The sequence below is a fragment of the Penicillium antarcticum genome (assembly GCF_028974205.1).
Source record: "Penicillium antarcticum strain IBT 31339 chromosome Unknown utg000007l_segment0_segment0, whole genome shotgun sequence".
Taxonomy (NCBI): domain Eukaryota; kingdom Fungi; phylum Ascomycota; class Eurotiomycetes; order Eurotiales; family Aspergillaceae; genus Penicillium; species Penicillium antarcticum.
Window position 1 is genome coordinate 533,468 of NW_026695305.1, and position 25,960 is coordinate 559,427.

At 49.6% G+C, this 25,960-nt stretch overlaps 5 protein-coding genes across 5 annotated transcripts; 3 read left to right on the forward strand and 2 right to left on the reverse strand.

Moving 5' to 3' along the window:
* Nucleotides 1-1,076: 1,076 nt before the first annotated feature.
* N7508_007413 (amidohydrolase family protein) lies at nucleotides 1,077-2,129 on the forward strand (the record flags this gene model as incomplete). The annotated part of the gene is made up of 3 exons (XM_058465477.1): nucleotides 1,077-1,361; nucleotides 1,417-1,423; nucleotides 1,483-2,129. The coding sequence occupies 3 exons, from the start codon at nucleotides 1,077-1,079 to the stop codon at nucleotides 2,127-2,129; spliced, it is 939 nt and encodes a 312-aa protein (XP_058317879.1).
* A 745-nt stretch (nucleotides 2,130-2,874) lies between these two features.
* On the reverse strand, nucleotides 2,875-4,422 carry N7508_007414 (aldehyde dehydrogenase; the record flags this gene model as incomplete). Its single annotated transcript, XM_058465478.1, has 3 exons — nucleotides 2,875-3,459; nucleotides 3,517-3,910; nucleotides 3,968-4,422. The coding sequence occupies 3 exons, from the start codon at nucleotides 4,420-4,422 to the stop codon at nucleotides 2,875-2,877; spliced, it is 1,434 nt and encodes a 477-aa protein (XP_058317880.1).
* Nucleotides 4,423-8,045: 3,623 nt separating this feature from the next.
* N7508_007415 (exonuclease/endonuclease/phosphatase family protein) lies at nucleotides 8,046-10,759 on the forward strand (the record flags this gene model as incomplete). Its single annotated transcript, XM_058465479.1, has 3 exons — nucleotides 8,046-9,310; nucleotides 9,363-10,426; nucleotides 10,746-10,759. The coding sequence occupies 3 exons, from the start codon at nucleotides 8,046-8,048 to the stop codon at nucleotides 10,757-10,759; spliced, it is 2,343 nt and encodes a 780-aa protein (XP_058317881.1).
* A 4,100-nt stretch (nucleotides 10,760-14,859) lies between these two features.
* On the forward strand, nucleotides 14,860-17,589 carry N7508_007416 (uncharacterized protein; the record flags this gene model as incomplete). Its single annotated transcript, XM_058465480.1, has 1 exon — nucleotides 14,860-17,589. The coding sequence occupies one exon, from the start codon at nucleotides 14,860-14,862 to the stop codon at nucleotides 17,587-17,589; it is 2,730 nt and encodes a 909-aa protein (XP_058317882.1).
* A 4,543-nt stretch (nucleotides 17,590-22,132) lies between these two features.
* On the reverse strand, nucleotides 22,133-23,011 carry N7508_007417 (uncharacterized protein; the record flags this gene model as incomplete). Its single annotated transcript, XM_058465481.1, has 1 exon — nucleotides 22,133-23,011. The coding sequence occupies one exon, from the start codon at nucleotides 23,009-23,011 to the stop codon at nucleotides 22,133-22,135; it is 879 nt and encodes a 292-aa protein (XP_058317883.1).
* Between the last annotated feature and the right edge of the window lie 2,949 nt (nucleotides 23,012-25,960).

Below are 25,960 nucleotides of genomic sequence, written 5' to 3' on the forward strand. Positions count from 1 at the left end.
GTTCATCGAGGAAGGCTTGGGCGGCAACATATTCAGTGGCGACGGCGCAGATCCAGCCGATCGTGTAGTCCTTGGATTAAAAATCTGAAAACTCGGGATACGTATTAAAGTAAAGCGGGTCGCAAAGGGGTTAAACTCTTGTGATCTTGTATGTTTCCTACTTGAACAGCGGGACGCGACTCCTACAGGCCCCGGGACTTAATATTAGGGCCCCGGAAATAGGACGCGGATGCTACTTTGGTTACGCCGATCTCGCGCCACATCTCTATTAGGTTCGGAGAATAGTGCAGCTAAACATGGACCAATTATTTGCCTCGACCTTTCCCTCTTTGGACTTAGTTTAGGAGCGCAGGCCTCTAATTAGTATGCAAACTTACGGCAACTGAACCCCGAGTGCGATTGTTTTCAGGGCCGAGACTTGTCGCCTTCTCGCAGATTCATAAGTTCTTCACGCGGGAAATTCTAGAAGAAAGGTGGAGACAGTGCCGCTACTCCATTCTTCCTCTATCGAACGCGCTTTTGGCCGCAGGGACGAGCTGTTTCGAAGAGTACAAGCTATGTGGGTAAATGGTGTTGGCTACGGTTATATCGAGCTGGGATTAGACTTGTGCCTGTTCCGTCCCACCCACATGACGTAGATATCGGTCGCTGTGAGCGCCGAGTACCGAGCACCGAACAGGTATATCCTGTGGGGCCGGTGTCCATAAACCGGCAGTTGTGGGGTGAGGAACGTGACGAATGGAAGCTGTATAGTTAAAATAGAAAGAGGCGGATATACGGATAAACGCGCTCCATGTTTCCGCGGGGAAACGTAATGTGTAAAGTGTGGGACTTGCCACATGAACCGCGGGAGTCGCTCCCATTTGCCAATACGATATCCCCACTTGTTGAGTATCGACAACTTGGAGGGGGCAACTCGGATCTATCGGAATAGACGTTCGTGTAAACGAAGTTTGTTCAGCGAATATGGCCCGGGATGTAGCAAAGCTGATTTTCCAGTGTTCAATATAAAACAGTTCTGGAAACATCATCTCTCCCCTTCTTCAGTTCATTTGGCAACACTTTAGCCCCCAAAAATGTCCCTCACCCAAAGACCAACGTTCAGCGTGGCTGCCAAAAAAACTTTACAGAAAATTGCTATCGAAGAGGCGATTTCTACCCACGTTTTCAATGCCACAGCCACACTGCCACCTGTTGACAGCACGGGCGAGCTCCCTTACGTTGAGAGCAACTACGTTGCTGACGTGAAAGACCGGCTCACCAATGTTGAGGCTCGTGTGAAAGCTATGGACGAAGCCGGTGTGGCTCTCACCGTGGTCTCCTTGACCATGCCCGGGATTGAAGGAATCTTTGATACAGCGGTTGCGGTTGAGACGGCTCGCAAAGTCAACGACGAAATCCATGACTTGTACACAGCAGGACCGTACGCTGAGCGCTTCTGAGCATTCGGTTGTGTCGCTATGCAAGACCCACAGTCCGCAGCCGTGGAAGCCGAACGTTGCGTCAAGGACCTTGGATTTGTTGGCATCTTGATCAATGGATTCTCCAATGTTGGAAGCGCCGATCAGGTGCAATATCTGGACGAGCCGCAATGCGCTCCATTCTGGGCTAAAATGGCCGAGCTCGATGTGCCGCTCTATATGCACCCCCGAATCCCCTCCCCAAGCCAGATGCGTGCCTACAAGGGATATGAATTCCTAGGCGGTAGTCCATGGGGCTTTGGAACCGAAACTGCCACACATGCAATTCGTTTGATGATTTCGGTATTGTTCGATAAGCACCCTAACTTGCGCATTATTCTCGGACACTGCGGCGAGGGGATTCCTTTCTCGATCAATCGCATCGATCATAGACTGAGGCACTTCCAACCGCACCACACTCCCTGCCAGTTGCGGCTGCAGGATTATTGGGAGAAGAATTTCTATATCACTACGGCAGGAGTCATGGATGATGGTACTTTCTTTAATACGTTAAAGTCGTGCGGGGAGGACAGACTTTTGTGGAGTGTTGAATACCCCTACGAGGATTACAATGAGATTGGCTCATGGTTCGATAATCTGGATTTGAACACCAATTCGAGGGCCAAGATTGGCTGGGAAAATGCACGAAGAATACTGAAGTTAGACTAAGCGAGGGTTTCTGACTTCCTGTCGTCCATGGGGAAGTGTTCGTATTGATTGCCCTACTGCCTCGGTTACACATGTGGGGCTTATCCTCATTCATCTCTCCAGATAGTCTTTCCCTTTAGCATCCCAGCTATATTAACAAATAAACCTATTAAAAATAGTGCACTCGGTTTCCATCATCATTTGCTTCTCTCCTACACTTTCCTTCTGTCATCGACATAGGATTCTCTAGAAAAGGGGGTGTCTTCTGAGCGAGATGTATGACACCTACCTGGCGGGGAAGTACCCCATGAAGCTGGTCAACATCTGTGAGACTTAGAAGACAGAGATTGTAATCCGGGCAATTAGGTCCAAGCTTAAGAACTGCAAAGGTTGACATCGTCTTCGCTGTACGTGAAAGCTGCGGTATGAGGTTTGTAGGGTGAGAAGCTGTATATCAAAGTGGAAGGTGTACGACGGGAGTTGACTTTAATGAGCGGAAAAACCGGAGATCGACCCAAGTTGGGTTGCCCGTATCTTTTGACCGTGTGATCCGCGACCGTGCTTGTATGCAAGACCTGAGATAGCGACGTGGTAAATTGGCTTGAAAGGGAGCCAAGCTTTACATATACGTCATTAAAGGCACCTATGACCATGAAACCATCCTAGAGAACGAGCTGCTCTTGGTGACTATACATAATATCAAAGTACCAACTACATCTTAGCGGTGTGGAAAGAGTCATGTTTTTGTAGAAGAACAGGCGACGATCTAGTCTCTCCAAGTAACCACTCGGCTAGTTAGATATTCTTCAATACCCGCCATACCAGTAAACCTACCGTATCCACTCTTTTTCAACCCTCCGTGTGGCAAGGAGACATCGTCATGGATGCTCATAGCATTGATGTGGACAGCACCAGTCTCGCACTGCCTGGCAACTCTGAGACCAGCAGCTAGATCCTCTGTAAAGACAGCTCCTGAAAGCCCATATTCGGTGTCGTTCGCGATGGTGAGTGCTTCATCTTCTGATTCAAAGGTGAGGATAACAACAGTGGGGCCAAAGCTCTCTGTGTAATAAAGATCTGCATCTTTCTTCAAGTTTCGCAGAACAATTGGCCGCATTGTGGGGGTGGATGACTCCTCCACGGGGCTGCCGAATACAACGTCGGCGCCGCCTGCCAAAGCGGCGGATACAAGACCCTTGGTCTTTCGAGCCCCAGCCGATGATACAAGCACAGGCGAAAGCCCAGAAAGTGGGAAAAGCTCATCTGTGCATTGTTTGAAGGCTTCGATAAAAGACTCAGCCACCGAAGAATGGACGATGATGCGTTCAGTGGACATGCAAACTTGACCGGCCTAAGTATTATACATCGTCAGCGAGATCTGTGTCCATATAGGTAGGAAGTGCCTTACATGAAGGAATGATCCGAGAGTGCATGCTTTGGCCGCTTTCTTGACATCTGCATCCTTGAGAATGATCGCGCTGGCCTTGCCACCAAGTTCGGTAATGATGGGCTTTAGATGCTTCCCCGCCAACGATGAGATGATAGCACCAACCGCTGTGCTGCCGGTAAAATTGATTTTTTTGATGGCCGGGTGGGCAATGAGCACATTCGTGATTTCAACTGCATCCTGGGGCCGGTGAATCACAAGGTTCAGGCAACCATCCGGAAGACCCGCTTGTCGGAAAATATCAACAATTGCCCAATAGCAACGAGGTGAGAGCTCAGGGCCTTTGAGGACAACTGTGTTTCCGGCTGCGAGCGCGTATGATACTGCCCGGCATCCTAGAGGCCACGGCGCGTTCCTGACGAGATAGATTGTCAGTATCTCCAATTTCTTCATAGAATGGAAGAATGATTACCACGGCGCAATGCCTAAAACTACACCATATGGCTCTTTGTAGACGATGGCACTTCTGCCTTCTTCAGCGGTCAAGGGGACTGCCCCCTGGATGGACGTGACCCTCCCTGCCACATCCTTGAGCTGCTCGACAGTCAAAGGAAGAATCCAGTCAACGAACCTTGGATCCGCTCCAGTTTCATCTATCTGATACTGGCGCAATTCATCCCCACGTTTCTCAAATAACTCAGCGGCACGTAGTAGAATATCACGACGAGCAGCCGGTTTCGTTTTGGACCAGGTAGGGAGTGCCGCTTGCGCACTTTCGACAGCCTTCACTGCGTCGGTAGCAGCCGCAGAAGAAGACTGCCATACCTCCTTGCCAGTTCTCGGGTTGGTGACCCCAAAGGTAGATTCAGTAGTGATGTCCTTGCCGTTGATGATAAGAGGAACCGCTTGAGCTGCGTGGATTGCCATCTTCATAATAAGTGTGCTGTGCAAGCACTAATCTGAAGGGAGATGCAGTCACCGTGAATCATGAAAACGATTACATTGCGCGATTTTAGAAACATTTAAATATGTGATACTTGTATCCCGTGGTCAAGTTCAAGATAAATCCGACTAATCCGACTAATCTCCGCGTGTTGGCGGACGGAGCACGAAAACTCCGCGAGATCCCTTGCCCGGTCTCGACTAAAAATTTCCCGGAAAAGCGGGGAAAAAGACAAACAAAAACATGATGCGACAGGGACTGGCGCCTAAGTTGCTTTTAGTGAGGACCTTTTGACAAACTATAGAGCGGTCAAATACCGCTATGACCTTTTGGGATAGGCTTGTTCATCGTTCACCCAATTTCCCCTACTTCTGTCTACAATCGTATGATTGAGGAGCAATATAATATACTAAGGCACGTGTGAATATCCTATCGTATAATCGTACTGCCCATTAAAAGCGCTTGTTCTCCCCATATTGCAATGGATAAGCACAGGTCCTAAAGAGAAAGTACAGTGGTGTATCATAAGTATTTGACCTCCGATACTTCGGCGTAGGACCCACTTTTTTCATACTGCCCAGCAGAAACCTCGGAATTCCAATTCAATTTAATAGCTAGTATGCCAGCCCTCATACTTAATAACATCAGCCACCCTATGTGGCATAGTCTCCGATAGATGCTTAAATATCTCAGTATCTAGCGTATCCCATGCTTCTTGCGCAGCTTTAACTAGCAGCTCTAGCGTAGATGCAGTATTTGGTAGGTGCATAAGCTCAGGGTAACGCTTCAATATCTCGGCTTTTAGTAGCGCCCATAGGTTCTCAATTGGGTTTCAATCGGGTGAATAGGGTGGCCATTCCATAATTTCGCATTCAATCTCATTAAGAGCGTCCCGTACGATATATGCAGTGTGTACTGGCGCGTTATCTTGCTTAGACCTCGCCACGACCCGCGAGTGACCCTGACGACCCGGACCGCGACCCGGACCACGCAGGTTTTAGGGTCGGAAGGTTAGACCCTGAAGTGGGGTCAGGGTAGGGTCATAAAAGTCGCGATCCTACCCTCAGGGCCGCGACCCTACCCTCAGGGTTGTCAAACAAGGCAAATATCGGCAAGTTACACGGAGCATAAATTATGTTGCTTTGGCTGTATTTTTGAGTATCTCAATTACAGCGTTGGGAGGAGGAGTTTCTAATTTGGCAATGTAGAATGAATTAAATCAAAACAAATCAAACTATTGAATCAACTGAAAAGATTCCCCTGATCATTGAATTACATGTAAAACGTTTCATACCCTTCTAGCAACTTTGAACGCTTACGGACTCTGCCTGACACTCGATGCTGTGTCTCCGGTAGAGGTATTGCCTCCGACTCTTGACCATCCTCTTCCTCCTCATCAATTCCCACATCGTCAGCTACATTGATTAGGCGTCTCTTTCCGAGTGCTTTTGCGGACGGACCCTCGGCAGCCTGCGAGGTAGCTTGGGGCTGTGACCTGGTTTGGAGCTGTGTTGAAGACCCTTCATCCTCTTCATTGTCGCTAATTGGATCACCGGCGAATTGTTGCTGTGTTCTCTCTTCCTTTGCAGCTTGTATCTCCTGAGCCGAAAGATATTCAGAGAGCATCATTCGCTCCTCTTCATGAATCTCAAACCGTGATGTACACATATACATCATAAGGTCTGAAATTGTTTGAGGTTGAAGGGATCCTCGACGATAATGACAGACATCTCGTGCAGAGTTGAAAAGCCGCTCTACTCCTGCACCACTAGCTGGGATAGAGAGCACATCGCGAGCAAGCTTCGCCATCGTAGGGAACTCATCTTGATGATCTCTCCACCAGACCAGAGGCTGGGCATTTGGGACTGTATCTTAAAGATGAATCAGCAAATGCTCTAACAGAGATTAATGGAAACCTACCGGGGGCCGTTTCAGGTATTCGTTGACCCTGAACTCTTAAAGACCACGGTTTCTGGAGCGCAACACTCCTTTTCAATGCGAAACCCCATGAACATGAAGAGGGCCGTTTTGTACCTGTTTGTAGACTTAAGAATCCCTGGGAGCCACTTCGTGTATACCTGCGACTATTTAGGCCCTGTTTCTATCAGTGTTTTCCGACAGTGACGCGTCTCTTCATATGGCTTCCGCTTCTCCCACCCAGTCCAATCGATCCAAATCAGTCAGAAAGTCCAAACGCCAAAAGCAAGGCCGTCGAAAATGAAGCCTTATGAAAAAAGCGGCCGAATATAGCAAGTAGGCTTCCGCAAAGCCCAACCCACAGTGGGCCGGGGGTCGAACCTTTGGGCCCATCGTGGGCCCCCCATTGGGCCCCCACGAAAGCCCACGATTGCATAAAAAGCTGGTCTTGGCGTTCATAAACCTACTGAGTCATTAAAATAAATGACTGTTTTTTTACAACTGTTCTGGTTTGTCTATTGAATATTGTCGGATTGACAGATACTGGTATGTGCTAGTATTGAGGTGTCCCATTGAGATGCATTGATGTTGTTCTATCTAGATCTTGCTGTTGAAGCGTTATCAGATCTCAGGAGTCGTTCCTAGCGTGTTACGACGCTGGTATGCCGAGCGTACCCCGTTTACCATACAGAGACAGAGACAGATTGGGTACTTGATGAATAACCCTGTTCTTAGTGGTAAAATACCACCCCTCAGTTCGACAAATATTGCTATATTTTCACTAAAATAAGTTGGAAATTTTATGAAAATACTCTGAATATAAGGCTGGTAGGCTTTACATTCTATTAATTACCAATGAAAATCGATATTTATTATCTTATGGTGGTGTTATGTCAATTCGAGCATTTGTTGACTATAGACTGCTGGAAATATATATTTGTGGTAGAGGGGAGTATGTGTGTACTCTAGAACAAATGTAAATGTAAATAGAAATATCTCATTCTTACCTTGTTTTCTATATAAAGAAATGGGGATGGCACGATGGCAGTCTGACATAGCAGACGGGTCGATACTAATGAAGAGATCACACAACCACTCCCATGGCCTGAAGGCGTAGAGAGCGGTCCCTGAAGGTGTAAATCGTACCGAGCCTGATGCTATATCATGAAGCAAGAAGTTTTGCGAGTAGCTGTAGTCATATTGAGGTTGTTGGATCATGCTCCGATCTCTCTGTAGGAGAAGACTGCATGTCTCCTGAGGCATTTATGATGCCTTAGGCCATTAATATGCTACTGTCACGGGATTCACCACTACAATACTCAATACTTGAAACATACCATTAAAACTGCACAATTTATGTAGTCACCAGCCTTGGCGTGTTTATAATGTTTATCTTCCGCAGATAATCCGCGGACGTCGTGTTGATCCTACTTCAACATCCGCGTCCGCAAATTGCGGATTTGCGGATCTTACCCATCCTACTACGTCCGCAAATTGCGGAGCGGATGACACGACATCCGCGGATCTTGGCGGATGCTGTCGCAGCCTAAGGTAGCGGCTCATGACTCTGTACTCTGTCACGGTTCAGTATCTAGTTGGGACCAGTTTCGGGACTTACTGTACCAGTTCTATCGTCTGAAAACGAGAACAACCCACGTGGCGGTAATACCGACTTCTTGTACTGTGATCAATGGCGGGACGGGCCGCGATGCGAACCCCTGAACCGCCTGACCGCGACGATCGCGAAGATTCGCCACCGCGACTGGCGAGACCGAAACGCACCACTCGACCACCGAACAACTACGCTCGTGAGCAGGAAATTGATACCGAACGGCGGAAGACGCGTTCCCAGCAAAATGAGAGGAGTGAGCTAGGAGACCGGCGTGACGAGGCAACTTCGGACGACGCCGTGACCGAGCGCGAAGAGCTCGACGTCGGCGGTTTGGTGAGAGAGATCACCAAACTCAGGCGAGAAATCAGACTCCGTGACGAAATACACAAGGAAGAACTTCAGAGAACCAGAGAACAGTTCGGTGCCGCCCTCGCGGAGGTCCGACACGAGCTACAGTCCCTGACGGATAGAACCACGACACCGCAATGCCACTCTGAGACGTGTTCTCAGAACAACCACGATGCGATCCTGCGCGAAATCCAGTCCTTACGCGAGGAAATCAGTGTCCCCGCTGCTGCAGGCTCTCCTTCCTACGCAGATATCGCGCGCACTCCGCCGTCCAGTTACCCAAGCCACATACGGACCCTTTCAACGCTGAACACGACGCCCACCACCTTTACGGACACGCTGTATTGCACGATAGACACTTCGAAGATGGTAGACAAAGGGACAGGATTGACCTCCGCAGGCTCGGTCAGGGCAATGGTTGAGGCAGAGATGCGGTCAACAGAGGACCAGGCGCACTGGCGCTGTCGCGCTGTTACCGTTGACCCGAAAAACGCCAACCGGATCAGGATCGCCTGCCGCGATGAGGATGAACAGCAGCTGGTCAAAAAGGTTGCAGAACAGAAAATCGGGGCGGGAGCCCGGGTCCTCCGTGACGAGCTCTACCCTATCAAAGTCGACAGTGTCAACAAGGCCTCCGTGCTGGACGAGAATGGTGAGATCCGAACAGAAGCTACAGCAGCGTTTAGTGAGGAGAATGAGACCAACGTAGCCAAGATTTCATGGCTGAGCAGAAAAGAGAGCGAGAAGACCTACGGTTCAATGGTGGTCTACCTGACCAAACGCATCGACGCGCGAAGGCTCTTGGCCGACGGATTTTTCCACGCGGGGGGAGAATCTGGTGTGACTAGTGTCTTCGAACACCGACCGCGACCGACACAATGTTACAAGTGCCAAGAGATAGGCCATAAGGCATTCCAGTGCAAGAACGCCCAGAAATGCGCGAAATGCGCTACAGAGGGCCATCGCCACAGCGACTGCATCCAAACGGTCCCAAAGTGTGTCCCGTGCGGAGGGCCTCACGAATCGTACAGCAAAAACTGCCGGAAGCTTTATCCATCACGTCATGAGTAATTCTCTTCGAATAATTCAGCTGAATGTGAGGAAGCAGGGTGCAGTGCACGAGAGTATATTAAACGACGAAGATACTGAGAACGCAGTGGCGCTAGCGATTCAGGAACCCCAAGCGAGGAGGATTCAAGGCCGGCTCTTGACCGCCCCAATGGGGCATCACAAGTGGACAAAGATGGTGCCCTCCACCTGGAGGGAAGGGAGATGGGCGATCCGGAGCATGCTCTGGGTCAACAAAGAAGTCGAAGCAGAGCAAGTCCCTATGGATTCTCCAGACATCACAGCAGCGGTGATTAGGCTCCCCGAGCGAGTGGTCTTCACGGCATCAGTCTACGTAGAAGGGGGCAATGTCTCCGCTTTGGACGATGCGTGCAGTCGTTTACGCGGTGCGATCACGAAGGTACGACGGGACACCGGTGCGGTGGTCGATATTTTGATCATGGGGGACTTCAACCGACACGATCAACTTTGGGGTGGAGATGAGGTGTCGCTGGGAAGACAAGGGGAAGCGGATCCGATCATCGACCTCATGAATGAGTTCGCGCTCAGTAGCTTGCTCAAACGCGGCACCAAGACATGGCATGGCGGCGGACAAAGTGGAGACTGCGAGTCTACCATCGATCTAGTCCTAGCTTCAGAGAATTTGACGGAATCCATGACGAAATGTGCTTTACTCGAGACAGACCACGGCTCTGATCACTGCGCCATTGAGTCCGTGTTCGACACCCAGTGGTCGGGCCCAAAGCACCAAGAGCGACTTTTACTGAAGAATGCACCATGGAAGGAGATTAACGCCAGGATTCAAATGGCTCTAGCCACCCTTCCGTCGGAGTGCACTGTACAGCAGAAAACGGATCGGCTGATGGCGGCAGTTTCGGAAGCGGTGCACGCTTTAACACCGAGGGCGAAAGCATCACCCCATGCGAAGCGATGGTGGACAACTGACCTCACTCAACTCCGTCACATATACACGTACTGGAGAAACCGCGCTCGCTCCGAGCGACGGGTAGGTCTAGACCTCCGCAGGAGTCGCGACTCTCCAGGTTCGGTTCGACTCGGGACCGCCAAGACTCAGGTTCCAGTTCCAGGTTGTTGAAACCGCGATCCGACTCCAAGATTTCTCGAGTCGAACCTCAGGTTCCTCAACAGTGCAAAGTAAAGAAAACCCCGTGACATGCATATTTTGTGCAGAATTCGACTGTATTTTTGGGTATTCCGTTTACATCTCTAGTAGTGAGAGGTGAAAAGAATTCAGAGAGAATTAGATTTCTGAGACTTTTGAATTCTACTTCTGTGTAATCTATGGCTTTTGATACTCAAAAATTTCCTGATCCCGTCTTGCACGCTTTGAAACGCGCCCAGATGTGCGCCTTTGAGTACTGCTCTTGCCATGCATGCTATTATTAGGAAGAGGTATATCATCCTCATTATCCATTTGAATCAGCCACTCCCGCTGATGAGGTGGTGGTGTCGTTTCCTTCCTTGGTCGTTTACCAGCAGTACGCTGACTAAGTCGCTGCGAACCTGGATGCTGAGAAGTTACATTTGGAGTATTATCTTCTCCGTCACTGATGAGATCGAATTCCTCTTTCTTCTTCTCGGCATCCTCCTTCTCCCTTGCAGCATGTATCTCCTGTGTGGACAAATACTCTTCAACGAACGTCAGCCGGTCGGACTCGACATCAAACTGCGTTGTACACATGTACATCATCAGATCTCGGATGGTTTTTGGCTTCAGAGAGCCCCGGCGGTAATGGCAGATGTCACGAGCGGAATTAAATAACCGCTCAACCCCAGACCCCGTGGCAGGGGTAGAAAGAACATCCCGCGCTAGGCTTGCGAGGATAGGAAATTCGTCCTGATGGTCTTTCCAGAACACACGCGGGTTGACCAGGCGAGTACCTATAAAAATAATTAGTAAAGAAGAGAGAGAGCGAGACCATTAACTAACCACTCCCAATATAACGCCTTAGCTCATCATTAGCGTTTGTCTGAGACTGGACAGGTGTCGCTTTTGAGATAAGCATCTCCAGGTCTGATACTTGTGCCGCCGAGGGGCTACCGTGAGAGGTTGGCTGTGTGTCCGAATACCGCTTCTCATAGGGGATCAGGTACTTTTCGAGGCTCTTGCGGTATCGAACGTGCCACTTGGGCCCCCATTTCGATGTTTGAAAGAATTCGAGCTTGTTCTGCGGCGCCATGATAGTACCAATCGCATAGAGGTCATCGTCAACTGTATCCGTTGCACCATAGTATTCCGAGAGCTTGTCCTTCGCGTATGACAACGCTCTAAGTATCACGGTCTTCCAGGGAACTTTCTTTGGGAAAAGCCGTCTCTTTGACTTCTCAATATGACTAAATAGGGCATTATAGATACCAAAGACTGTGTGAATCGTGATATCCTTGCTTTTCGATACCACATTGGTAAAAATAAAGAATGGCTGAGTGATCGAAAGAAGATAGTCAACCTGCCGCCATTCGTCCTGACCAAGCTGCATATCCTGGAGGTTGTACTCCTGGCAGAATTCATCAAATATAGGTTGTAGCCGTCTCGCACGCCGAAGCATCAAGAATGTCGAGTTCCAGCGAGTGCGCACATCTTGTATAGGCACAAGTCTTGGCTCTTTTGACTGAAGATCCAGGAATCGATCGCGGCGCTGCGGGCTTTTGTTGATATGGACGGCAAGCTTTCTAATCTAGTGGATTCTTAGTAACGATATTATAATAAGAGCCAGACAAGAGATATCGTCTTACCTTGTTTAACGTGAGGATGATCTCTTGATTCTCTCGCCGCGAGCCAGCTTTTTCCCCGGTGAACTCCATCTCTTCTCTATCGTTCTTTGGATTCACCTCCATCTGACCAAGAAGCTCTTTGAGGCTCAGTTGAATGACATGTGCGATACATGGTATCCGGATGATCGGTGTCTGGCTTGGTAACTCAAGCGCCTGAAGAGTCGGTGGCTGATGGTCGAAGTGGTCGGCCGTCGGGTTGCGCCAAAGAGAGGTCTGGCGGATTGGGATCCTGCCCACCTCTATAACAAGGCGTAGTAGGTTCGAATCCTATAGCCACCGAGTTCTTATCCCTTCGGGGGTAGGGATGACCACATCGGAGGAGGGGAGGCTTGGATATCGCCCAGTGTATGGGAGAGTTTAGGGGGGTAATGGAGCATAGTTCTCGTTCATGCCTCTCCCTTCGCATACTCTATGCTAAGTGTGGCACTGAATTTCCTAAGGTTTTTGAGACTTTTCCTTAGGGCCCACGTTACCCCGGTGGAGTGGTACGGAATTGTGATTAGTGCGATCCCACGCATAAGGAGAGCACCGCCTGTATCTAAGCCGGAGAAAGTCTGCATAGCGTCTAACAAGACAAGAGGGAAGCTTCATCAGACTATAATAGATCACATCATCATCAGCGCCTGAAGAGAGTCCTTGATACTCTCTACTAGTGTAGAGTTATTAGACGCGTTATCAGTGGTAACTGTCAATACCCGGCCTTCAATCTGATGTTTCTGAAACAACTGAAAAAGAACTGTGCCAAGATTGATGCCAGTATGTGTGCCATGGAGTGGTTCAAACCCGAGTAAGATCTCGCGATAGTTCCAGTCCTGATCAATGAAATAACCGGTGACGGCCATAAAGGCTTGGCGAAAGGGAGAGGTCCAGCAATCTAACGCAATAGAGAGCTTACCGCCCGTGGGGAGCTTTTGAAGAAGGCTCTGCTGTCGTTCCATGACCAACTCATGAAGCCGGCGGCGGACAGTGTCTGAGGAGGGAATTTCGGGAAGAGATGGTGCAAGCCGGGCCATTTCAATTAGGGCGCGAAACTGAGGATGCTCGACAAGTTGAAATGGTAGTTGCAAGCTAGTGATAAAGGTGATAATCCTCTCAACCCAGGCCTCATGGCTAAAGGCCGTTTGTTGCGAGGAAAGGTGGGCCTAGGATAAAAGATATTACTATCAATCAACGGAATGAGATGAATCCTTCACTTTACCCCTCGTTGGATAAGCTTCCGAATATCATTTGATTGTGGCGCTATCCTCCGACAGTTAATAGCCTGCGAGTAGTGTTTGTTCATCGAAGATGTTCCCCGATGGCCATTCGCTGGATGATTCAAGGTATGATCGCATGTTTTGCACATAACCTTCGGGTTTCCATCTTGAATAGCAGCCACCTGGTTGAAATGCTGCCAGCATTCTGCCTGGCGCTTGCTCTCGAAGATATTGCGATTCATCCGGCTACCATACTCTGTTTTCAACCACCACGCGACAAACTCATCATTCACCATGTCGGTCCAGAGAACGTAGTTCTGCTTTCTCGGAAGCCCAACGCGCTGGAGGATTTCCGGGGGAGGGGCGGCAAACGGTGCCCGAACGAAGGTGAGATCGGGCATAGAGGCAGAGTTCTGGCCGTATAAAACATCAGGATTAACTGACTGAGCACTGTCCGATGGAAGAAATGAAAGGTGATCTAGAGGAGCATCCTCCACGACTGATGACGAATAATTATCAGAGAACTGAGAGATGTGACTCTGTGACATGATAAATATCAGGAGGAGAATAAGGAGAAGAGTGTGTATGTGCAGAAGAACCCACAGGAAGCCTAATAAATAAATCTGGGTGATTTGGGGGTCGACGCGACCGAAATGAGGGCGTGGATACATCTATCCCAATATTGACTAGCCTTTCTGTCACAACACGTAATGATTGGCTACTATCGCCCACCTCGCCAGGTTCTGTCAGGTTCCGACCTGACAGAACCTGATTGGAGTCGGATCGAGCCTGACGGAACCTGAAGTGGGACCTACCCCTGAGACCTAAGAAAGCCATTTTCGCCGTAAATAATCTGGCTCGGGCACACACTTTTATCGCTTTGGACTGGAAGACAGGTGATATCAGGAATGGAACATTAGAAGAAAGGATCCAGACATGTTTCCAAGACCTAATGATTCCACTAGAACCTGTAATTGGTCTGATTTATTCAGAAAGCGGAAAATCAGAAAAGAAGATGGTGGCATGGTACGCACCGAGGAAATTATATATCTCCACACCATACACAACAACGCCTGTAATACTTGATCTAATAAACAATCAAGCGTCTAAATCAGACTAAATCAACTACAAATAAAGCTAGTAGATAGAAAATCATATATATACAAGAATATTTCGTAAAAGTTCTTTTGTAAAGTACCTAAACGAGTGGGTAAGTAGACACGGTGACCAGAACGATTGTAAAAAACAGAAAAAAAAGGGATGAATCAGCATTTTATCCACCCGAAATAGGAAATATCTTGGCAGAATTGTGCAATTCAGGTTCCGTCAGGTTCGACCCTGACTCGAACCTGAGGTTCTCAAGTCCCACTCCAGGTTCCAAATGTTGGAACCTGGGCGCCTCAGGTTCAGGCTCCAGGTTCCGATCTTTGGAACCGGAGTCGGACCATGCGGAGGTCTAGGTAGGTCGAAGAGTACCTCGGCTTGAAATGATGGCCCAGGATGCGGCCAAACAATACCACGATGCCATCCGCAAACAAAAGAAGAAGCACTGGAACGATTTTCTCGCAGACAACGACAACATCTGGAAAGCCGCCAAGTACCTCAAGTCGGGGGACGACGCCGCGTTCGGGAAGATTCCGCAGCTCCTCAGAGCAGATGGAACTACTACCAACGATCACAAGGAGCAAGCGGAGGAACTGCTATCCAAGTTCTTCCCGCCTTTGCCAGAGAACATCGACGAGGAAGGAGTGAGACCACAAAGAGCGCCTGTAGACATGCCAGCCGTCACTATGGAGGAGATAGAGCGGCAGCTGTCAGCGGCCAAGTCGTGGAAGGCACCTGGTGAAGACGGCCTACCGGTGATCGTTTGGAAGATGACGTGGCCCACAGTCAAGTACAGGGTCCTCGATCTTTTTCAAGCCTCGTTGCAAGAGGGCACAGTGCCAAGACAGTGGAGACACGCGAAGATCATACCGCTCAAGAAGCCGAACAAAGATGATTACACCATTGCAAAGGCATGGAGGCCTATCTCACTCCTTGCGACACTCGGAAAGATACTCGAATCGGTGGTCGCAGAGAGGATCTCGCACGCGGTGGAGACGCATGGACTGCTCCCGACGAGCCATTTTGGGGCCCGAAAGCAGCGGTCCGCAGAGCAAGCACTGGTGTTCCTGCAGGAGCAAATCTATGCGGCGTGGCGCGGCCGGCGAGTGCTGAGCTTGATCAGCTTCGATGTCAAAGGAGCCTACAACGGAGTATGCAAAGAACGACTGCTCCAGAGGATGAAAGCCCGAGGCATACCACAGATCCTGCTTCGTTGGGTTGAGGCCTTCTGCTCGGAACGAACGGCGAACATCCTGATCAACGGGCAAGTATCTGAAACTGAAAGCTTGCCACAAGCCGGGCTGCCGCAGGGCTCGCCCCTGTCTCCAATTCTATTTCTTTTCTTCAACGCAGACCTCGTGCAAAGACAGATCGACAGCCAGGGAGGAGCAGTCGCTTTCGTGGATGATTTTACCGCGTGGGTGACCGGTCCGACCGCGCAGAGTAACCGGGAAGGAATTGAAGCCATCATCAACGAGGCGCTCAACTGGGAAAAGAGAAGTGGAGCGACCTTTGAAGCGGACAAGACGGCTATCATACACTTTGCTCCCAAGATGCGCAAATCGGACCATGAGCCGTTCACCATCAAGGGGCAGACGGTGGTACCAACAGACCACGTCAAGATCCTGGGTGTCGTGATGGACACAAGACTCAAGTACAAGGAAAATATTGCGAGGGCAGCGTCCAAGGGTCTTGAAGCAGCGATGGAGCTTCGGCGACTCCGTGGTCTATCCGCAGCGACTGCGCGGCAGCTCTTCACGTCAACGGTGGCACCGGTCGTAGACTACGCCTCCAATGTCTGGATGCACGCATGCAAGGATAAGGGCATGGGACCAATCCACCGAGTCCAGAGAGTAGGCGCACAAGCCATTGTGGGGACATTTCTTACGGTCGCGACTAGTGTCGCAGAGGCGGAGGCTCACATAGCTACTGCGCGGCGTCGATTCTGGAAACGATCCGTGAAAATGTGGACAGACATCCACACCTTGCCGGGAACCAACCCTCTCCGCCGGTGTACAGATCAGATCAGAAAGTTCAGAAGATACCACCGCTCACCGCTGTATCATGTAGCCGATGCGCTTAAGCACATCGACATGGAGACTTTGGAGACGATTAACCCCTTCACGCTTGCCCCGTGGGCGGAACGCGTGCAGACCGATGGTGGTGAACAGCTTGAGGGCCCGGCCGAAGCGGGCGGGTGCATGCAGGTCGCGGTTAGCAGTTCGGCACGGAACGAGCTGGTGGGTTTTGGAGTGGCCCTCGAGAAGCGACCACCTCGAAATCGAAAGCTCAAACACAAAACGCTATCCATCACCTTGGCCGCAAGAGCAGAGCAGAATCCATTCTCTGCGGAACTGGCAGCCATGGCACACGTATTGAGCACGGTGCCAGGGCTGAAAGACTACAGGATCACACTGCTCACAAGCAACAAAGCGGCGGTTCTCACACTCAGAAACCCTCGACAGCAATCTGGCCAGGAATTTGTCTGTCGGATATACAAGTTGATTAAAAGGTTGCAGAGAAACCGAACCCATGTTCAATTTCGCTGGGTTTCTGCCAGTGAAGACAACAAGCTGCTAGGCCTGGCTAAAGTACAGGCTAGAGCCGCGACACAAGAAGACGCCCTCCTACAAGAAAGCGCCCCAAGGATGAAATCGACCACACTGAATCTCGCACGGTCTCAAGCAGTCCCCAGAAATACCCTGCCAGCGGACGTCGGAAAGCACGCCAAACTAGTAGATGCAGCACTTCCAGGAAAACACACGCGACTGCTGTATGATCGCTTGTCATGGAAGGAAGCGACCGTGCTAGCCCAACTCCGGACGGGCATGGCGAGACTGAATAGATACCTCTATCGAATCAACGCGGCCGCCACTGATCAGTGTGCATGCGGACAGGCCAAGGAAACTGTGGAGCACTTCCTCTTTCGATGTCGGAAGTGGACCGCACATCGGACGGAGATGCTACAATGTACCGACATCCACCGAGGGAATCTATCCTTCTACCTGGGAGGGAAGTCGCCCTCCGACGATCAAAGGTGGACGCCAAACTTAGAGGCAGTACGGGCCTCAATACGATTCGCCATAGCCACAGGCCGCCTCGAGGCCACTTAACCCCGCCGACGAACATAAATCACCCCTTTCATTCTAACCTAACCCACCAACCACCTCGTGCTACTCATGGTGGACGCGCTTCAACTGCCGAAGATAGGATGTTGAACACTTGGAGAAGCGCCTTCAAGCCAGTCTACTAACCGCATTACTAACCCACGAGCATCCGCTGCGACACTGCATGCTGAGAATGACAAATACGCCAAGGTCTTGTGAATGGGCTCCAATGAGTCACAGAATTGTATATACTAAGACATGTATAGTAGTTTAGCGATAGTTGCCCTTTCGGCTCAGCCGCCGGGCGTTAATGAATTGTGTGTGTGTCGCAGCCTAAGCACTACGGTAGTCCGGTGGGGCGTATGCAGGAGTCCGATATAAATACCCAACCATAATATAGATCTATCTTAGAATAAGTGATCTATCATCGTACTTTATGACTATCGTGGTCATCTACCACCTCGCGTTTATAGCTACTAACTAGCTACCGGTCGCAATCTTTATTCAGGTAGGTGGGCACTTGAATACTTCTTTCATATCTCTTTAGGTGATATTTGATTATACCATATCCCTTCAATATGTCGTTTATCGGACAACCTTCTGAGGCAGGCCCTTCTTCGCAGGTATCATCATCGCAAATCCAGTACCCTGAACGCCTCGCGGACTGCGATTTCCTTTCTTACGATGAGCCCCTTACGCCAGATCAATCGATTAGCCAACAAAACGCAAATTAAGTCGCCTGCTCTACGTTTAGCACCTCAGAGTTCCAGCCTCCCGATACTACTTATGCCCCTTTAACACTTGAGCGAGTTGGCTCTGGTACTAAGAAGCCCTGGATTCGCTACTCTGAAATGAATAAAACGCAGTTTATTGAATGGTGGCGACACACTGCCGGTGCTCATCCACAGCCCCCACGACGAAAGATTAACTTCGAGGCGAACTATACATCGGCTCTATGGAAGACCTTAATCTCCCGGATAGTACACAGATTGTACGGATTCCATGCCTTGCCCATGTGATCCAGCTCAGTTTGAAGGACTTTCTCGGCTTCATGAAAGCTAATCCGAAAAACGATACTACGGATACTGTCTGGTCGGAGGAAGATAGCTCTGCTCTTCAGCGGGCAGAATCGAAAGAAGGTATCATCTTTACACTTGCAAAGGTTAGTTATCTAAGTAGTATAATAGAGATATACTAACATACTCTATAGATCCGCAGTTTTGCTGTTTTAATTAATGCAAGTCCCCAAAGACGGGAACGTTTCCTGGAACTCCAGGAATATGAGCCGAAGCTTGTACCGATACAAGATGTTCGGACGCGTTGGAATTCAACATATCTTATGCTTCGGCGCGCAAATCGACTTTCTACGATATTCAAGACATACAGCACGGTCCACAACCAGTCTCAATTCCAGCTCACTACGCAAGAGTGGCGGCAGATTGATTATCTTCTTTGTATCACAAAGCCCTTTTACATATTTCGGTCGGTCTATTTAAGGTAAATGATGTCACTATACATTCTGTCTTCGAGGTTTATAATGTACTTTTCGGTCATTTCGAAGAAGCACAAAGTCGGCTCTCTCGAAAAAAGGTTCCTTGGAAACAAGCTATGCTTCGTGCTTTAGAGGCAGGTGAAGAGAAGTTAAAAGCTTATTACCATGACACCGAGGAAGCTCATGGCCATCTTTATGCGATGGGGACAATTCTGACCCCGTCTTATAAGCTGAACTACTTTAAGGGTGAGGAGTGGGCTGGTGATGATGAAAAATGGAATAAAGAGTACGAAAGCTCTCTACATACCTACCTTGAAAGGTATTACCAACGTCAGCCTACGTCCGATACAGCAAGCAAGAGCAAAGCTCCCCAACGAAATGGAACAATGTCTAGTCTTTTTGCTCAGGCGAAGCCCAAGACGACGGTTCAGGAAAAAGGATGGATGGCAGGAGGAGCTTGAAGGATACCTAAACCTTCGTATGTTTATAATCCGATAGCTGATCAGGCTATATAATCTATATACTAATGATTTCAGGAACCGATGAAGATTACCCATGTCAGTTCTGGAGGCTCAACGAGAGTCGATTTCCAACTCTCGCAGCGCTAGCACGGGATGTTTTCTCTATTCCTGCCACAGGGGCAGGGGTAGAACGCTTGTTTAGCTCTACTAGAACTCGAAATAATTATTATGTCTTCAAGCTCGACGTCGCAAACGCCGACTATTATGTCTATTTGACTGTTACAGCCTAACAAAGACCTTCCAAACATCAGATGACCGGCTGATTCGTGCGCAATTTATCATTTTTGCATTCTCATCGGTATTCACAAATGTTGTAGTAAGCCAACACTCGATGAAGCCGGCCTTTGTCATATTGGGCCAAAGCACTTCGGCCAACCCCGGCACACTTTAGAGACGATGGAATAGGGAATTTTCGGACTCGGTCGGGCAGTTAGCTAGCTTTTAAAGGGCTCGTAGTGGTAAGATTAAGATAAAAGAAGGTCGCTACTATCTCTAGCATTAGATAAGGGAATGCCATAGTGACGCGAAAACACCAATGTGAGAGCGAAATGAGGAGAAAAAATCATCAAAAAATAGGCAAAAAGCCTTCTACCTAATTTAAACCCTGATACGGTAGATCAATTAAAGAAAATGTATCCGAAAGTATATCTAAGTTAGTACCCATCTTTTATGGACGAAACCTATCCCCAATAATTCTGCAGAATTCATTCTTCAAGTCCATCGAGAAATTTTCCTTGGTATCTTGACCACGTTCGCAATACTAAGTTATAGACTCTCAAGATATAATCTTACATAGGAGGCTGTACAAAGTGTGCATAGTCAAATATAAAAGCTTAAATACGCGGCTTCAGGCTGAGATTGATGCGGCGTCTGGCATGTGATGCGGCGTCTGGCATGTGATGCCTGATGGGCCAGGCATTAATCCTGATGCCTCAGGAATGGTAAGTTACAGCATGTTCAGAGGTTTCCAACCTTCAGATGTCAGATCTCATATTATGACAGTTCAGAGAAAATTACACTCTCTGAAACTGACAGTTTGAATACTCCTTTCATCCAGACATCGTACATTTCAATAAAAAATCAAATAATGTACAATGGAAATCGGTACTCAATACACATAGTCAAATACACTGAGATCCGTTAAACGGTTTATATCAGATATATCTGGCATGAACCAGCCAGCGTAGATCCTTCCATGAAGAGTTCAGATCAGGAGAGGTTTCTCTCTTTCATTTATATAGGGTCTCTCTCGCCTTGAGAGTGACGCCAGACCTAAACAATCTCAGCGTTCCTGAAATATATGCTTCCTCAGCATCATCGTACCCCCTAGTTGCAATATGATCTACCCAGTGAGAAGCCATCAACGACACGTCGGCGCTTCGGCGGTCGGTGGGCCAGGAGAGATCCTTGAATTTGCCGCAGATGAGCAACGAACAAGTGAAACTCATCAAAGACCTTTAAGCTTTGTATTGCTTCTGAACGAAGTTCTTCGAGCACTCGTTCCGACAGATGCTTCCGGCGGTCGTGCGCTGCACCTAAATCATCCGGAGCCCACCGGAGTAGCTCGAGCGCGAAGATATCCACAGGCTGATTTTCTCTTTGAGTTATTCCCCAATACCTTTTTTTTGAGCCTTTTGAGGGAATTTGTTCCACCAGAAAGACGCAGAATGCGAACCAGTTGATTTCTTTCAGGTCGGCGGCACGCTTATCCCATCCTTCGCGCAATAAACGCGATAGACGCTTCCTGCCGACATCAATCATGAGTGCTTCTTCGTTTGAGCTTTTGCGCTGCTCAAAACAACATTGTAACCGAGATATGAATTGTTTGTATTCCTCCCAGTCGCGTGCGAAGTAGACCGGCACCACTTGACTGTCGCCATTTAAAACAATGTCCTTCTTTCGTGATGAGATAATTCTCGTTCGGGCCGGAAGTGCGTTTTCAATCCCTTGCAGATATGAAACCAACGTATTATAATCCCGAGGTACTGTGTAAAACTTTTCCACCTGGCATCTAATCTCGGGTAACGCCCCTTCAAGCAAGAATTCCCCGAAATCCCGAGCGCTGTATGTAGGAGTGATAGGTGCCCATTGGATTAGCCATAAGGCAAAATGGGTCACAGATTGGGCTCGTTTCTGGCGAGCGCCTCGAATACATCCCATGGTTTGTCCAATTCTTGCGTTTCGTGGGAATTGTTGGGCTAACAGGGTACAAAACGACAGCCACGTCATGCTCTCGGGGTGGTTGGTCTGACCTGGCAACTCACCCTTTAGCTTGCGCGAGATGTATTGTGCCCCAAGCTTCACTTTGCGAACCTCGGTATAATAGCCAGGATGCTGAGCGAAGTGGGCATCTAGTGTGTTGATGTAATGGATGTATTCAGTCCATCCCGTCCCCTGATAGATGCCAACTTGAAGGCCCGCCGAGTTTGGCGGAGTGGCCGGGATACGATGAGCAGGTGTAGCTTGGATTTGCGTCCATAGAGAAGCGGGCTGAGGATCAGTCTGAGGTTGAGAAGGACTTGCGTTTCTAGTTCTCTCACATTCCGAAACCGCTTTCGGAGAAAAATCCCCTCATTCCTGTCTTGTGTTCCCCCTCTCCGAGTGGCAATTTGCGGAGAGAGGACCTAGGTAGGTCAAGCGTAGCGGCAGCTTCGTCAGCCCGTATTCTCTTTGCTGATGGTTCTTGCCCAATATGGCCGATGTTCATTTGCACTGGTTCAGGTGCATATGATGCCGGGTCTGTTGCCGGGGTGTAAGGCTCTTGGAGCGCTGGAGGACTAGCCTCTGATCGTACCCGCTTACAAGTCACCGGTGTAGGGCCACTAGTAGCTATGTTGTTGTTTTCGAACTGGTCGATGTCGGTTGGTGTCGCTATCACAATACTTGAATCCCGAAAAGGTCGTATCAAGTCATCCAGAGCAACAGAGAAGTCAGACGCCATTGAGGGCTGGCGACTGATAGAACCAAAAGCATCGGGGCCCACACCTTTTTGGGCTTTGTCGAGGCGTGCCTGCTCTTCTTGTAGCTTATTTTGCTCCTCCGCTAACTGTGCCTTAAGCTTTACAAGCTCTCGGAGGTCGCGCATCGCTTGTAAATCTTGACGAACCTTACGAATTCCCTTTTCAACATGGCCTTTATCGTCGGTGTCGCCCATCTTGTAGGTTGATTGGGATGCGCCCGGCGGGATGGTGTGCCCAATAAGAGGACGTGGTTGGGTTGGGTTTGTAGTTGTGATGTTGGCAGTGGTTTTGTCGGATTTTTTCTGTCTTGTGTGCGACTGTAGATAGAAAGTCAGTGAGCAACCCCTGAGACATAGGTTGCAAGACGGCGGTTGCAGGAAGGTGCGCGGTTCAAAATGGTCAGGCGTAAGCGACAGCATCACCGATCGGGTTAGGTCGTTTCCAGACCTCGCCATATTGCTTTTTCGCGAACCCGCCAAGAGCCCATGAGTCCGTATATTACGGAATAACGGACGTAATATAGACATACAGTGGTGTTGCAAAAGTATTTGACCTCCGGTACTTCGAGAGCCTGACCGCTTTTAGATCGCCTACTTTATAAGTATTTCAACAATCACATTTCTAACGCGCCAGTATATACGCTATAATTTTACGCGTTTTCTCACTCTTTCTCTCTGTAATAATGCCTCCAATACGCGGAAAAAGAAGTCCAGAGCTTGACTGCCTTACGTGGGCTAAAATCTGCGAATTACATGCTACAAATGGCTGGGGTGCTACTACTATTAAGAAGCAGCGCTTTCCAGATATTCCACGCTCAACCATCCAATATACGCTTACCCAGGAAGCAAAGCGTCAAAAGCATGAAAGCCTCCCACGCTCAAACACCCCTAGGAAGCTTACAGAAGCGGATCGGGATCATATCTACGATACCATGATGATGATGATGATGATGATGATGAATTCATTTGCCCGATGTAGCTCGCTCTAAATATATGCTGCTATGCGGGAGTGCTATCGGGCCCGCCGACAGCTAAAAAGTGGTTACCAGCCCACTGGGTGTCCTAGAGAGGCTCATGTCCGAGCTTCTCCCTAGCCACATCGAATGTAGAATTTATATAAGACAAAGGAAAGAGTGCAGGCGTTTAGCCCCTTGCCCGCACCAAAATGAGCGTTCCTGGCCCTCACCGCCTTCACTGGGACCCTGCTCCGCCTCTCCTAGCTCCTCTCCTGACCCCAACTCCCCTTGTCGCCTTTACCCTCCTCAGCTGCCGGTCGCCGCTTGCGCGCTCATTTGTCTCAAGGGAGTACAGTGGACCTGGCACTGCACTCCTAGCGGGCATTATTATTCTCCTTCCGTCACACTGTCTTAAAGGGTCATTGTTTCTCTACTTCTTCCACCCCGAGAGCCATTGGATCCACCGTTTGGAACTGGCCCAAGAGACCGGTTCGGATCATAAACTCAGCTACTATTGTACGCGCTCCCACGCGCGTCAAGAGCTCTTGTTGATGGAGCGTGATACCATGCTCTGATAGGGCGCCTCGCATCCCATCACGCTCCTCTTGATGCAACGGGCACTCTAGCAGGACATGTGCTATCGTTTGGTTGCCCAGGTTGCAATCGCACCGTGCCGACTCCCGCCGGTTGATACGAGCCAGATATGCACCTAGGCCGATGCGCCCAGTGCGCAGCTGCATCAGAATGGATGCAGTTGCTTTGCGCAGTCCTGCCCAGTACTCTAGTGTCTTCTTGTGTGGTGTCTCGATCAGCCGTTTGGTCGGCCGACTGGTCTTCTTCGATGCCCACATTCGCTCCCACTCGAGCTTGGCCTCTTGGCGGAATCGACGTTTCGTCGCGGCTGCGAGGCGGATATATCGATTGTGAGGATGTTGTAGATCGTTGGGTTTATGGGCCGCTTCTTTTGCGTGCTGATCGACGGTCTCGTTGCCCATCACTCCTTGGTGAGCTGGGATCCATCGCAGTTCAGTTCGAATCCCCCGCTCCGCCAGTTGGTGGATAAGATCTAGGCATCCAATCAGGTAGATCTGACCTGAAGGCATCCGCGGTCGGCGGAGCGCTTTCAGCGCCGCTTGGCTGTCTGCAAAGATAACGAGGCCATTCCTTGCCTGTGCAGCCCAGGGCTCGGTACTGTTCAGGACCGAGTCCAGCGCCATCTCTATAGCGTGTAGCTCTGCAGCGTACACGGTTGTTGTGTTCTCGTCACCCATTTGACTGTGGGCGACATGATCTTCGAGGTCAACCACTACCGCGGCTCCCATTCTTCCTTCGATTCCACTTCCGTCGGTATACACTATCAAGGGCCGTTCTTCTGATGCCTTGACCACGATGTGTTCGTGAAATTCCACTGCTATCTTTCTGTCATCGATGATCACCTCCGGCGGCGCTTGCCATGGCGCTAGGACGAATGCCTTTCGACTCTCCCAGATCCTCGCCAAAGTCTCCGGGGGAGCCGTCAGACATCCGCCCGTTTTCCAGGCCTGCGCTTCCATTGGTGTCCACCCACTCCAGTCTCTTTCGTGTGCCGGTCGACGTCGTATTATTGTTGGTGGTATACCGAGCTGCGGTCCTGTTCGCAGCCGAAGGGCTGCTTCTTTCACCAGTCGATTCATGTGAATTGAGATTGGGGGTAAGTGGAGCTCTGTGTTTAGTGCTTCTGCTGCTGTGGTTCTGAAAGCCCCGCTGATGAGGCATGCTGTCTGTTTTTGGATGGCTGCAAAAGGCCGACAGATCGCCTGAGCTTTGGACTTGCTAATGAGCATAGGCTGATACCATGCAGAGACACCAAAGAGCATCTGCGGTATAATCACTGCTTGATAGATCCTGCGCATGGCATACAACGAGGCTCCCCACGTTGAACCTGCCAAGCTTCGTAGTGCTTTGAGAGAGATGTTCGCTTTGGCCACGGCTTTTTCACGATGATGATGGAATTCTAGACTCGGATCCAGCCAATAGCCTAGGTATCGCTCGGCTGTCTTTGTCGCTGGTACGGTGTGTTCGCGTAGACGTAATGAGAGGTATTTTCGGTCGACTTCTTTGGTGTTCACAAAGTGAATGAGGGCGTACTTTTTCGGGTCGAAGACTGATGCATGCTTCTCGGCCCACTGGTCGGCTTTGCGACATGCGGTCTTGAGCTTCTTGATAGTCTCGTGTTCGCTGTCCCCTTTGGCCATAAAGCAGACATCGTCCACCCACCCACTGCTAGTGATACCTGCCCCGCAGCTCTCAATGAGGTCTGCATTGTAGATCAAATAGAGAATTGATGATATCGGCGATCCCTGCGGGATGCCAGTGGGTGTTAGGATTGTGTCGGACATGCCCTCGGGCATGCGGATTCTGGTGCTTCGGTTGGTCAAGAAAGCCTTTACCCAGGGAACAAAGTGTCCCA